General features: G+C 32.7%; 2 protein-coding genes across 2 annotated transcripts in view; both read left to right on the top strand.

Moving 5' to 3' along the window:
• Window positions 1–15,436, top strand: part of LOC126768180 (uncharacterized) — a 276,661-nt gene that overhangs the window by 203,089 nt on the left and 58,136 nt on the right. The window lies entirely within an intron of this gene.
• Window positions 1–15,436, top strand: part of LOC126768190 (paired box protein Pax-6-like) — a 43,588-nt gene that overhangs the window by 13,561 nt on the left and 14,591 nt on the right. The window contains exon 2 of the mRNA XM_050486145.1: window positions 9,606–9,791. Coding sequence (XP_050342102.1) covers window positions 9,606–9,791 — 186 coding nt within the window. The remainder of the gene's footprint in view (window positions 1–9,605; window positions 9,792–15,436) is intronic.

Genomic DNA, 15,436 nt, shown 5'->3' with positions numbered 1-15,436 from the left:
GTGATTTGTGATGGATCCGCTTCCACAATAGCGTTTAATTCTTCATTTTCCACTTTGGTCTCCGGCCGTCCACGGGGTTGGTTCTAAGGTAGAAATTTCCAGAACGAAAACGTTGAAACCAAAAACGTACCGTGCTTTCTTTTGCGACACCAGCGCCGTACACATCATTAATCCTTCGAGCTGTTTCTGCAGCACTGTTGCCACGGTAGTACTCGTACTCGTAAATATACCCATATTTTATGTTTTCCATTGTGCGGTAATAAGCGACGCCAAAGTAAAAAAAATATGAGGAACTATAACCATGAGATATATTAACCATTTAAATATTTAGTTTATTTATTCTTTAAAATCTGCAAGTGATTTATTTTTATATAATTTATTAAAAACTCCTTTCTTTGTCGCACTACCAAAAAATGGAGTTCCTTACCAGCTCACGTGTTTCCCTCCTCTTACAACCCGGGTTCCTTCAAACGAGGCGTGAAGAGGCATCTTGCGGGCTTTTCTGGTGGTAGGGCTTTGTGCAAGCTCGTCTGGGTAGGTACCACCCACTCATCAGATATTCTATCTGGTGGTAGGGCTTTGTGCAAGCTCGTCTGGGTAGGTATCACCCTCTCATCAGATATTCTACTCTGGTGGTAGGGCTTTGTGCAAACTCGTCTGGGTAGGTACCACCCACTCATCAGATATTCTACCGCAAAACAGCAATACTTGATATTGTTGTGTTCCGGTTTGAAGGGTGAGTGAGCCAGTGTAATTACAGGCACAAGGGACATAAAATCTTAGTTCCCAAGGTTGGTGGCGCATTGGATATGTAAGCGATGGTTGACATTTCTTACAATGCCAATGTCTAAGAGCGTTGGTGATCACTTACCATCAGGTGGCCCATATGCTCGTCCGCCTTCCTATTCTATAAAAAAAAAAAGGGCCGGCAAGGCGGGGACGACTAGTACAGAAAATTCTTCCTGACTGTGCTGGCCGTCGTCGCGTTTGGACTCTACTACCACTTACCATCAGGTGGAGTAGAGTCATTTGCCATCCTGGCGCATATAAAAAAAAATGACGATGCCTTAATTGTTATTTCAAAATTGTTGCCCAAGCTTCAGTTAAGGTTGCACTGGGGTTTAAGTTTCATTGTTTTAATCTTCATTTTATTTCATTTCTTCATTTCATCATTTTATTTATGGAATTGAGTAAATAAAAGAAAGTTATAGACTTTTTTATAACATGCCTGTAAATCTAAGATTCCTGTACTTTTAAGAATGTTTGGAGCTTATTTTACCATGCGGCTCCAATGTGGCAGATTTTCATCCGACACTCGCAGGTTTCCTAACGCTTGCCCGGGTTAAATCTGCAATCTTCGGTTTATTTATTATATTATTTCATTTTTAGTGTGGAATATTTTTATCAGCAAGAATTTGTTTTAAAATATCTGTCTTTTGAAAAGACATTTAGAATTATGAGGCTTGAGTATATGAAATTATCTTTTGGAAGGAAGTGAAAATATTTTATTTAAATATATAAATGATTCTCGAGTTATTTAAATACAAATATTATTCAAATTATTTAATCAAAACAGCGCCTATTCGCGTAAATATAAAGTTAAGTAATTCCTTCCTATCTAGATAACTTTATTTCCCAATTAATGTAATACGTTTGACTTCATATATTAATTAAATTTCAAAAGTATAAAAATATAAGTTGATTATAGGTAAAAAGCGAGAAATTAAAATAAAAAAAAATAAACCTAAAAATATGTCGAGTGTACTGCTTAATTACCGATGCTGTCATTTTAATTATAAATTATTTCAACACCTTGGATTTATTAGGTTATTATCTTGTTGTTTTTTTTTTTAAATTTAAATTGCTATTTTTAACTTCAATATACGAAAGAAAATCATTAAGGTTACCACAGTATGAAATAAATATTCCGTTTGGCGCTCAGAAAGTTGTTTTAAAATATTTTCATCCGTATCGTTATTGTCCTTTTAGAGAATGTAAATGACGTAATCTATTACTACTAAAACTAACCTATTTGAATGTGATGAATTGAATGAAACACATTCTGAAGAGCTAAATTGTGCGCACTAATCTATTGATCTACCACTTTGATTGGAAATGGTGTTTAAATATAAAACCACCCTACGACCAACGGGGGCGGAAAGTTTGACGCGGGTGAAACCGCCCGAAGCAATAAAGTTATTGTCAAACCCAGGAAGAAAAGCATAACTTATTCTTGTATTAAATTCATTATTAGAAGCACGTATCAAGTTATACCAAATATAACGTAGCGTTATGTATGTTATATTTTGTTATGTTATGTGCATATTATATTGAAACTAAAATATAACCACTATTTAGGTAAAAAAAATCCGTGGGCCACAACCCACAAGAAATGGGTGCTCTAAAATGTTGTTTTCGTAATCTAGAGAAAGGTGAACAAATTATGCATATATTTTTTACCTTGGTAGGCCTTTGTGTAGGTACCACCCACTCATCAGATATTCTACCGCTACATAGCAATACTTAGTATTGTTGCGTTCCGGTTTGAAGGGTGAGTGAGCCAGTGTAACTACAGGGACAAGGGACATAACATCTAAGTTCCTAAGGTCGGTAGTGCATTGGCGATGTAAGGAATGGTTATTACTTCTTATATTGCCAATGTCTATGGGCGGTGGTGACCATTAATCATCAGGTAGCCCATTTGTCCGTCAGTCTGACTATAACATGAAAAAAAGCTTTTTATTAATTTATTTTAGTTAGGTAGATGAAGAATGCGCTAATTGATGATCAGTAGATACCTTTTCCCATAAACAAAGGCCATATGACATACTCGTATTAACCCATTCATACAACGTAAAGTGATGCCACATACGGGATCTAAAATATTGTTTCTTGCGTCTTCTACAGAACACATCAATATACAGTATATTTGTTTGGCAGTAAGTTTTTATAAAGATAAGGTAATCATTTGGTATAATAATAATGTCCTCCAGTCCGATTTCGGCCACGGCGGCCAATCTCAAGAGAGATTAGCCAACTACGCAGGAGATATTATTATAGTGCACAATTGTGTGCGCAAACACAGGTGCACTCTCTATTCCCTAACTCTCATAATCCGATGGGATATTAATCCGACACGACCGGAAAGAGTTCAGGCGCAGGACCAACGGCTTTACGTACTTTCGGAGGCCCGGGAGTGTACACAATTCCAACTTCCAGACTCCGGGCAGCTACTGAGAATTTTCTGACAGAAAAACCCAATAACTTTTTATTGGAACGACCTGGGAATTGAATCCAGGGCCTCCGGGTCTGCGGCCTTACATCAAGCCACAAGACAAACGAGGCATTTTTAATATACCCGTGTTCTCTTTATATAACGTATTGTACGTATGTTGTATAGAAAGAGGATAGTGCTAAAATTGTACATAAAATTTAGTTTAATATTAAAATTAAGTACGTAAAATTAACAAGGTAAATAGATACATACTTGATGTTTCTCGGCGTATTTCGATCAACTCAGTAATTTTTCGTAGTGTAATTAATGTAGGTCGCAATGTTTATGTGAAAATGGTGTACGTAAGCTGAAGTTAATTGTCCTTAAGTTCTCCTCCGACCATAATATTGTATGGGTTACTAATTTCATTTTATAGAGGTGGGGTATGATAAAAAAAAGGATCCATTTTCAGATGGAGTTGTAATTCGACCCTATCTTCATTTCAAAATGTTCTGTAAATCTAAGTTTCTTTAAAAATTGCATGTTTGTATAGCAACTCACTGCGAAGGTAGCTGTGCGACCAAGAACTGACAGAAACCTTATGTCGGTCATGTCATCCTAACTAAATTATGTTAGCAAGATTTAAGTTATTTTGCATAGTTCGCACGACAAAAAATAGACAATATGACATTTATTTCTATTTATAATTTAGTACATTATTTAATATATTATACAATTTGGATGGCAATTAATTAGAAATCTTAAGCATATCCATAACTTTAAAGAAATAATATGATTTAATATTAGATAAAGATAATTTATTGAAATATAATAAGTTGTTTATATATTTTTTCTTTTTCAATAAAAACATGCCTTAAGACTAAACTACTTCAATTTTAAACATTGTATTTTATTACAATCTTATGAATTAATTCAATAACTACACCGAGAAAGATTATGAAGAAATCGTTATACTCTATTATGGTACGTGGTATTGTTAATTGTTTGAAAATATAATTATTATTACATTTTCAAACATTTAACACTCACATTAGCGGTTCGCTTTATGCGTCAACCAAACGAAGGAGTTTGATCAGGTGTAGCAGTAAATCTAATTAACATTTAAATGGTGATCACGCATAATCAGCTGGCGTTGATAACTGAAACGATGCTGCTTAATTAGTAGACAAACGCTACAAAAATATTAATGGGGTGTTAAACCGGCTAAAACATTCACTTACCGCATTCATGAATAAACTGTAAACACTTGTTCACACTCCGCGGTCCGGTCCGTATGACGCAAGATTTGTCGAGCTTTTAAATGAAATACCTCGGATAATTTCGCTCACTAATTTATTGTATATTTTTTATATCAAATTATAAAAATATAACAATTTGGACAACAGTTATATTCGAAAGTCGTGATCGAGATAGCTCAGTGATTAGAACGTGTGGATCTTAATAGAAGATCGCGAGCTTAAGCCCGTTGCAAGCATTGCTTAAGTTTCGTGCCCTTAATTTATTTTTATAATTCATCTAGTGCTTGGTTGAGAAGTAAAATATCGTGAGGAGACCTGCAAGTATCAGATGAAAATCTGTTACATGTGTCCGCCAACTCGTAATAGAATAGCGTGGTAGAATTCCGTTAGCCCAGCAGTGGGACATTTAATGTTTGTGGCTTTATTGTTTTATGTATCGTTGTGAGATTTGAAGTTTGTGGAGAGCTCTATTTTGTAATGTAGGCGCATATAAAAAGAAAAGTTTTTGCGAATTTATGATTTTGGAATGTGCTTTGCACATTATTCATCTTTAACTTTAACCTCAGCTCGTTCATTTTTTCTGATACACCACATTTTACTTTAATAATTAGGCAAACTCGTCGCACTGAAAACGCACTAACACATTTGTAACTTTGCGCGGGCGAAGCGTGGACTGGTTATGCTACTAATATACATACATATATTTTTTATAGCTCGTCTTTTATTGACATATTTGTATGTTAGAATTTCGCGATAGTTAAATTTTTCCTTTTTAGAAAGCAATAATAAAATTGATCTGGTTAAGTATACGACGTAAATATTTGAATGAACATCTTAAATCTTTCTGACTTTTATGAGCGTAAATAATAGTATAGTTTCGATATGTTTTATTCATGTGTAAGATAATTCATTATATTTGGAATTCCTGTTAACGTTTAATATGTGAGCGTACAAGTTAGTAACAAACTAATGGATGAATATTTTATTTACGAGCAAAAAATTATCATTTGTCGATATCAGTATTGTTTTTTATTTTCATCTGTAAAAACATTTCACATAATAATACTTGTAGCATTAATATAATTGCATTAATTGTAATTTTATTAAAAGAAAAGAAAAAACTATTTTGTTGTGACATAACTCGTTTATAGACGAAACGATACCATGAAACTAATAAATATTATAACTTTATAATCTTTAACTTTTAATTATAATCTTTACTCAATTGTTAAATACTTTATAGCAAATAAGAATTTTATATGCATTCAAAAAATAACTCAAAATGAATTATGCATCAATTAAAAAAATATTTTAAGAGTAACAATTTAAAGATTATTTTTATAAAATTGCTATAAACATAACAGCGCGGTAGGCAGTCGCATTTGACTTATTTATTTAAAAGCCTACTTCCGTTGTTCGATGTTGTCTGAGTTCAGAACTACCTATTAAATCCTGATCGTCTGCATTGAATATGCAAGCAGTTGGAACAAGCAGAATGCCACGTTCATTGATTCAGTTAAGCTTTACACATTTCCATAATTCGACATCATTACTAATATTCAAAATTAAAAACAAAAAACTATCGGTATACTACAATAAAGTCTTTTTAGTTTTTTGTATTTGTTGAAATTGGAAAGTTTTTAAAAATAAACGCATTTATTTATAACACATATTTCGAATACAACACCAGACATTACGAACGATACAAATCTTAAATTAAATTGTTTTATAGTCAATTTAACATGAATCTAATTTAAAAACCAAATCAGCTTAAATAGTGTTTATTACTCTCCAACTCCATAATTCGTTTGAACTTTTAAGCGATTCTACCGACGAGCTGTCGAATGATTATTTGTTTATAGAGCTGTATTTAACTGCACTTTCGTTCTTACATTAAAATTTACACATAAGGTGGCAATTTTACGCTTTATGATGACATTAATAGTGGCGAAACCCACTGGTAAGACAATGTTTATTTTTTTTTTGTTTAAACTGTTCGCGTTTGAACGAACGCGATGTTACAATGCTCCCCTACGCATTATTTTGCATGTATGAGCCACCTGCACGGAAGGCATTCCAAGTTGATAGTATTTGTTTAATAAAGTAATAATGCAAAGAAGTCTTAAATCATAATATGATATTTCGATTCAAGAATTAATTATGAAGAAATAAATCATTTAATGTTTTGTATTCTAAATTAGCACATAAATTGTTTTTTTTTAAATATATTTAATAATGGATTAAGAAAATATATAGTTTCAATAAAGTTTAAGTTTACTTGGGCGGCTTAAAATGGCTTTGAACTAATAAGGTAATGTTTTTAATTTATGCTAGAAACAATTTTAAGTTAACTATAATCTTAACATATGATATTGATATTATATCTATAATCTAAATATATATATTAATAAACTTATCTTTAATCGTCACGTTGACTTATTAAAAAAAAGTTATTACTCGTGTTTAGTTCGTCAAAAACCCGTCAACCGACCTTTAATTTTGCATAATTAATTAAAGATCCGCCTCGTTTATGATCAATGTGTATAAGATAAGCGATGTATAATTTGCATTAGTCGTTAATTAAATAAACAACTCGTAACTGCGGTAATGGAAATAGAATAATGAAGTCATAAAACCCTAAAAAACTTATCGCTCAATAAATAAAAGAGAGAACCGTGCGCCGGAGTTACAGCCAGTCAATACATTCTAATCAGTGATTTATTAGCCCTAATCCTCAGCAAAGCACAAATAACCTATCTTGTCGACTTAATGTTGTATCAGCTCAGGCGTGAAACTCCCGCGCACCACTAAGTGGTCCTTCCAGTTTCCACTCGAAATATTTTAATAAGGCCTCACTGCTCACGCACCCAAATAAAAACATATACACGCACTCACTAACACGAACGATCTCTAAAACCTCGCCAGATTCCAACTTATTTATAATAGTAGCGACACTAAGACTCTACATTTTTGCTCTAAACGGTGTTAATTTATTGACCGTGGGCAGATAATATCACTTTTTTCTCCCATTATTGAAGCGATTACACCAGAAATTATACGTCGAAGTCCAATTCCGACTGTTCGATCGGTCGGCGAGACGCACTGGAATCTAATCTTTAAGTGAATGCAGAGAGAGTTGTTTTCGTGGATACGAAATATAAGCTCAGTCTTACCTTTCTTGATGAAATCGCCTTATGGACTCGCTAATAAAAAGTGTAAAGTTATGAACAAGTTATGCCACTCGCATTAATTTCGATGCTTAACCTGATAAACAAATTATAGTATATTAAGTTAATAGCTTAATTTATAATTGAATGTGTTACGATGTGTTCATAAGAAAGCATTGTTACGATCGGCCTTTAGCATATCAGGACGAAGTTAACGACAAATTGCTTGGGTATATTATACGCATAACCGTTGCGAAAGCGACACCTTAAACGTCAAAGAAACCTTTACAGGCTCGTTTGAACGGACCAGTTTATGGATACAATTTTATTTAGCAAAGTTTTACGTGAACGTACTAACTGTAATTTCGTTCCGCATAAAAAGTGTAATATCAGTTGAATTTCAATATCATTTTTAAATTAGTTATGCATATTATAGGGCACGTAACACCGTAGTCTGTTATAACGGGTAGTGATTGCACAAAAGGAACTTTCTCACGGTTAGCGATGGTCTATCTTTATCGTGACAGTGGCTTTTAATAAAACTAATTTCTAGTCCTTTGACATAAAATGAATCTAAATTGTACGAAATTGGCTTACAATCTGAAAAACCTGCGCCTAAAGGCTTTCTAATTATGAAATATGAAAATAAATGAATTCTTTTTTACGATGATCGACATCACTTAACAATGATTTCTATTTCAATAATATGCTTCATTTTTTTTGTTTTTTAGCTTTCTCTTATTTGTAATTTGTATAGAATTTGATAATCAATTTTATCAAGCCTCTCATTGAAATACGTTCACTAGTGAAATAATACAAACTAATAACTTAATTTTCCTTTAATCAATGAAGTCGTAAGTTTGTGAAAGTACGGAGTTAAAAATATACGCCTGTTATTTCGTTACATATTTATAATGATCATGCATTTTTTAAACATTTATTTTACACAGAATCTGTGAATTCTAAAATCCCGCACCTTAGCCAGCTCAAAGCTACAATAAGTCTTATCGCCTATCCTGAGCCTTGTAGCATAAAAAAAAAAACATGATTTCTTTCGGAATGGCACCTTTATTTTTTGTAAATCGTTTTGTATTATCGTTGTTTTTGAAGTGATTTTACTGTACTTTTTTTAAAGATTTATTTTTAGCGGAAGGCGCTTTAGAAACCGGTTATACACCGAAATCATTAGTTATAATTAAAGTTTAGTATAATTATAGCAAAGGTTCTTAATAAAGTTTATGTTGATGGTAAGATATGGTGCTCGTACTAGTGAAAATATTATACGAAGTTGCATTTCAAAATGAAACATCAAAATCCGTTCCATGTATATAACCGTTGATTGTTTTATCGTTTTTACAATTTTTTTTTTATTTGATGTTATTTCATTAAAGATTATTTTTAAGCACAGTCACGAAAATAAAAGAAATTGTTTAGTTATGGCAGACCAACTGTCTATCCTGTAGCTTAGTGTACATAGTCGGCAGTCATTGTCAATCAAAATATGTCACTATATACATACAGTACAGTAAAAGCCTGTTAATCTCTCACTGCTGGGCCATCTCTCTCCCTTTTGAGGAGAAGGTTGGAGCTTATTCCACCACGCTGCTCTAATGCGGGTTAGTAGAATACACAGGGGGCATAATTTCAATTAAATTAGACACATGCAGGTTTCCTCGATGAATTATAAACACAAATTAAGCACATGAAAATTCAGTGGTGCTCGTCCGGCTTGAACCCACGATCATCGGTTAAGATTCATGAATTCTAACCACTTGACCATCTCGGCTATATTACCATGTAAATATGTAGGTTAAATTAATGTATCAATTTCAAGCTCACGTAGACTTAATCTTAATCAATAATAGCATGCTGATTATAATACAAGTGCATTTATCATAAATTTAATTACAATGCAAGTATATGCTATATTAATTTAAAAATTAATATTAACTTTATTTTTTTTAGTGCCAGTTTCCCCATCCTCGTCGGGTGGTGGCTCTGGGACTCCGCTGTATCCTGGAGCCGCATCACATCCATTGTCCTCACTGCTGTCACAGCAGAGGTTGCTCGAGTTATCCCGGTTCGGTTTGCGACACTACGATATTGCTCACCATGTCCTGTCCCAGCAAGGTGCTGTTACCAAGCTGCTTGGTAAGCTTGTAGTTGTAAGAAGATTCTATTTTATTTTAAAATAATTTTAAGATATTGAATCATAATGATAAATTCAGAAAATTATTCATAGAATTGGCTATTTTTCAATTTATTAACATAGGAATGTACACATTTTGAGTATTTTTTTGTTTTTTATATTTTCTTGATTGATCGAAAAGGTCAATCACCTTTATTTTAGATAAGTCGTAACAGAATCAGAATTGATATTTAACTGTGGTAACTATCACTGGTTTTATATATATTCATATTCATTAATATAATTCCATGAGTGTATAGTAAAGTAATAAGGCTTCATTGTTACAAAAAATGTTTCAATTTAACAGTTTACAGAAACAGTAACAGCCTGTGAATGTCCCACTGCTGGGCTAAGGCCTACTCTCCCTTTTGGGGAGAAGGTTTGGAGCTTATTCCACCACGCTGCTCCAATGCGGGTTGATGGAATACACATGTGACAGAATTTTAGTGAAATTCGACACATGCAGGTTTCCTCACGATGTTTTCCTTCACCGTCAAGCACGAGATAAATTATAATAACAAATACTTAATGGTTTAACAATTTAATTTATTGGTTCACAAAACAACATTTTTTTTCATTAGAATAATATTTAAATTTAATTAGAAGTTGTAGATGCTAAAAGATAGTCATTGATAAAGTGCCCCACTGTATATCGTTTCTACTGTAATTAGCACGTTTATTATTAATAGAGTTCGAGTCGAACTCTTCATCATAGTATTGATATATACAGATATCTCAAGTGAATTGCCTTGCGGCCCGTTACTGCCTGCAACTAAGTTATTTACTATAATTACTTCACCGCCCGCCTAGAATGATCAATACTAGTATTACGTCGGAACTGAATTGTATCACAGATATTTCTGATAATATGTAGGCAATATGAAGAACTTTATTTTGCATATTTATTAAATATCACGCTGAACTAAAAACTTACTTGATGTTCGTTTAGTTTATTTAATATTCAAATACTCAGTTCTCGGCTTTTATAGATAATAACATATATCAGATATCTCAGTGATCATTCGTTGATTTGTCGAAATCGATGCAGTTTGGATTGTGTTTAAAGCTGTTCTAATAACACGGTTGTGGCAAAAATCTCAATTGCTATTAATCAACGATAAGCCATCGCTGGATCCTCGACAGAGCTGCTATTGACGAAAGCTTAGATTCTAATCGGTTCATAAAACTTGCAGCGTGTTAATTATAAGCCACTGGACTGCGAACCATTGCGTCCGAGATGACGCCGCGAGCGCCTCCACAATACGGGCTACGTGTCAAACTATCTTAGCATCGATGATTCTTCGCATTAATAATCATTTATTTAATCCTTTTCGTTGTAATTATCGATGCTTTCAAGATGATCGCAATCTTGTTACGGATTTAAAATCGGTTACTGTGCTGCTTCTTTTTGAAATCAAAATGCAAATATGTACATTTGAGGTTCAGCTGGCTTTTAATTAAAGACTTCAAGTCATATATATTTCAGCTGCTAGAGAACAAAATGTCATTTAATTGTTGAAAAATATACCGTCAATTAGCCCGGAGTAATATCATAGCAAGTTGTAAGCGGAGCATGAGCTGTCATTCTGGCGACTATTACATTTGTAGAATTAGATCGGTAGACTATACAATTAGGACACATGCTCACTTTGTGTTTGCTCAAGAATCGTGAAAGGACGATTTCAAACGCAACGGTGCGTACGTCGACTGCTGTATAATCATGATACGCACTTTGTATGACACTCACACTTATGAAAAGTATAAGTGATTCGTAACATTTGAGAGAATTGAATAATAGGAGTTTGATTACCCTGTTTAGCAATTACGTTATGTTAAAACTACTTTTTACTGCTAATGCAAGTAAAAATATAATCAATGGTAGCAAATTAAAAGACTATTGATATTTCGTAATTAAATATTTCGAAATATATTTGTTGAAACTTTGTCAATTAAATCGTACTGGTAGTAACGACTGAAGGTAACGGGATATAATTTACAAGGTACTAATCATAAAATTACAAGTAATTCTAATACTACAAAATATAACGGCTCGAGTGTATTGTCAATCAATTTCTGCCCGTGGTGATTTCGTAACGTCACGTGTCGGGTTCCCACGGAAGCCCGGCTGCGATCCGCCCAGGGCCGTCATGTAAAACCACTTACGTATTTAACATAGCCACCTAGCCTTAGCTCAAATGTTATTATCTAGCCCAAACAACGCCGCTATGTGGAAATGGGCACGCATAAATAACCTTTCAATCAAAACAAACATCTCAAACTGTTTAATATAACCAGTTGTCGGAGAATTATTCTAGTAATTACTCCCTTATTTCTCTGTATTATAGGTCAAATATAAATCTAGAAGGCTAGATGTGCCGTCTTGCATACCCGTTTTAATTTGATATGAACAAAGAGACCGAAACCAACGAAGTAAGTAATTTAGGGTTAAACCGGTAATTTTATTTCGATATTCTAAAACGTAAGTCGTAGTTAATGATACCTAGTCGAGAAGATTGTCTGCGGATCGCCGCTGCGAGTAATGAAGCCGTATTTAAGCATTGGTCCTATAATCAAAATTAAATTACCAGGGTTGACATTCTTGCTTCACAAAATATGCTTTTTCTTTTTCCGTTCCAATTCCCGTGACTAATTTGAATATTTAATGATCTTTGCCGTCGATGGAATGTTATTTTTAGTTAACAATGATAAAGTAATGATACACTAGAGGGACTTCAGAATATTTGACGTTTTGTTTGTATATCAATTGTAGTTCCCATACTTGTAATAATTAAAAGTGTTATGTAATGTTTCATTACTCTGTTGTAGCATCTTTCACACTTCATCTTCTTACTTAACCAGTAAAGATAATTAATCAAGATGTTATCAATAATATTGTTTTGTTGATACTATTTAAAAATTTACGTTATTCTAAGCACGTAATGTAAAATTAAATAACAGCTTGTTTATGTCCCACTGTTGGGCTAAGGCCACTTCTCCCTTTGAGGAAGGCTTGGAGCTTATTCCAACCAAGCTGTTTTACTGCCCTTCGATAGTTGCATCGAAGTTTTCCTCCACCGCCAAGCACGAGATGCATTATATACATATATGTATTTAGCACAGGTTTGATTCTGCGATAATCGGTTAAGATTCACGCGTTCTAAATACTGTTACTTAAAAATGTCAATGTGTTCAAACAAATATGTATCTATTAGAAATTTATAAACAAATTTTAATTACTTATAGTAAATTTATTTGAAGTAAATACATACTGTATTACAATAATTTAATGTTGTGTAAAAAGACAAATAAGCTGTGGTCATCTAATAGTAAGTCCCCTTTTCCCGTAAACGCTGGTACTGTAAAAAATATAAACCTCTTAAATGCTATGTTACTAAAGATAATATAAAATGTGTTTAATTTAACTATGCTTTATGAGCTTTATATTATTTTTATATCATTATTTTGATTGAATTCAAATCAAATTATAAATTATTGTAATCACCTTGTAACACTTATGTTAATAAATAAAGCATAGTAAAAAATCTATGCATAATACGTTATAATTATAAATTTTGTCTTTGATCTATTATTTTTTGTGGACATTACTGTCAATACACATAATTGATATAATTCATTTAGTATTAAATGTGCATATTTTAAGAGTTTCTATTATAATTTTTTTAAGAAAATTTTATAATATATTGCCAATAATATTTGTCACATATAAAATTTTTAGACTAAGTAATGATGACTTCGTGGATTGACAGAAAATCATGGGCTTATATCCAAACAAGGACTCCTGACTTTTCATATGCTTAGTCTGTCTTTATAATTCATTTCATGCTCAGCAGTAAAGGAAAATATCTGGAATCTAATACCTGTGTCGAATAAAATTCTGTCACATGTATGGCAAACAGCGCCGTGGTGTAAGCTTCTAATTAATTGGAAAGAAGATTATTGTAACAGTAGTGCGTTCACGGGTTGTTAATTTTTTTTTTCATATCAACGCATATACTTCAAAATTCATAATCATCTCATCACAATCTATCTTAATAGTCTGAAATGTCTATTAAGTCCATAATGGAGTCGATGCAATATCTTTACTTAAGTTCAATTGAATAAAATCGCGAATATGACGAATTTACTTTTATACGCGTACTCTTTACAAAGAGGTGAAAACTATCAACCTTGTACCTAAGTAACCTAGGTGTTTAAGTCTGAATTAATTCACAATGTAAAAACTTAATAAAAAACGATGATGGAAGTCTAGTTTCGAATTTATTAATAGCTTCTGAAGAAGCGAGCTGTCTAGTTAATTTTTGTACAAAAAGTCGATCAATCACCGAATCAGGCATCGTTAACACACGCGTTGCATTTAGTTCTATAAACCGGGGTATCCAGACCACTTTGCCGATAAAGATTTTGATCTATTAGGTGAATGACGTGGCATTTCCCTGTCGGTTAGCGCCAACCAATATAAAGAGTCGTTTTTAATACAAATTTAATCAACTGAATTCGAGCCTTTCTGCTTCGCTTAAAACATCTTGTCCTTCTTTGTAGACGCACCGTGTAATGACTTTAAGCGCCCATAAACGACTGTTCTTTGGAAATTTATTAACTGACGTTTTGGGTACGTATTGTGCTGTTTGTACTCTTACACTCTCACGTCCGATGATTAATTATATATTTTGGTCTTGTAACCGAATAACAAAAACGTGAAGAGTCGAAAAGTCATTATTGATTTTTATTGCTTTAAATAAATAGTTTTTTATTTTCTAACAACGTTATAAGTGTTCATATCAACTAGAATTAATTTGTATTTAATAATTAAAATATACAATAGGTAGGTAATGTAAGGATGGTATAATGAATTGCGGAAAAACCCGCAAAAATTATATATGCCCTTTATGCAATAATAACAATATTAGGTACGTACCTCAAACGATCAGCCTGCGCCTAGGCAACGGCAAGTAATTGGCCCTGGTCATGCGATTACGTTCCTAGTGAATTTAATTACCGCGAAATGATCAGTATGCCGGCCTCCCGCAATTTACCTATCAATCAATAGCAGAGCGGCTAGCGAACTGGCAGAAATCGAAGAAATCTTTGTACATAGGCTTAAATCGTTCTAAATAAATATATACCTACTGCAGTGAAAGGTTCAGTCGAAAGCCAAAGCCGTTTGTATATAAAGTCATTTGGTTTAATTGTATTTAAAATTTAAAAATTTTAATAATTTGTAAAAAGATTAGAAACTTGTAAATACATACATAAATTTTACTATGTATTAGTAAAATATTTTTCCTTTGCAGGTTTTTTGGGGTTATAAATATTTTTTTATAATTGTTTGATAGACACTTCTACCTTTTTAAACGATGTGTAATAAATATAATGTTGATTATTAATTAGAGGGAGTATAAAATTATTTAGTTCTCATATGAGTGACTTTCCTTAAGCATAAAATTATTCTTAAGTTCTTATGCTTTTTATAATGGCAAAAAAATATTTCACCACCTTTTATAACTTTGTTGATAATAAGTATAATGTATTATATTATAGGTAATATAATAAAGTTACTCTATTTGCTTTTTTTCAAAATAGATAATAT

Source organism: Nymphalis io, chromosome 4 (assembly GCF_905147045.1).
Source record: "Nymphalis io chromosome 4, ilAglIoxx1.1, whole genome shotgun sequence".
NCBI classification, from domain to species: Eukaryota; Metazoa; Arthropoda; class Insecta; order Lepidoptera; family Nymphalidae; genus Nymphalis; species Nymphalis io.
This window is presented reverse-complemented; position numbering and strand designations above follow the sequence as displayed.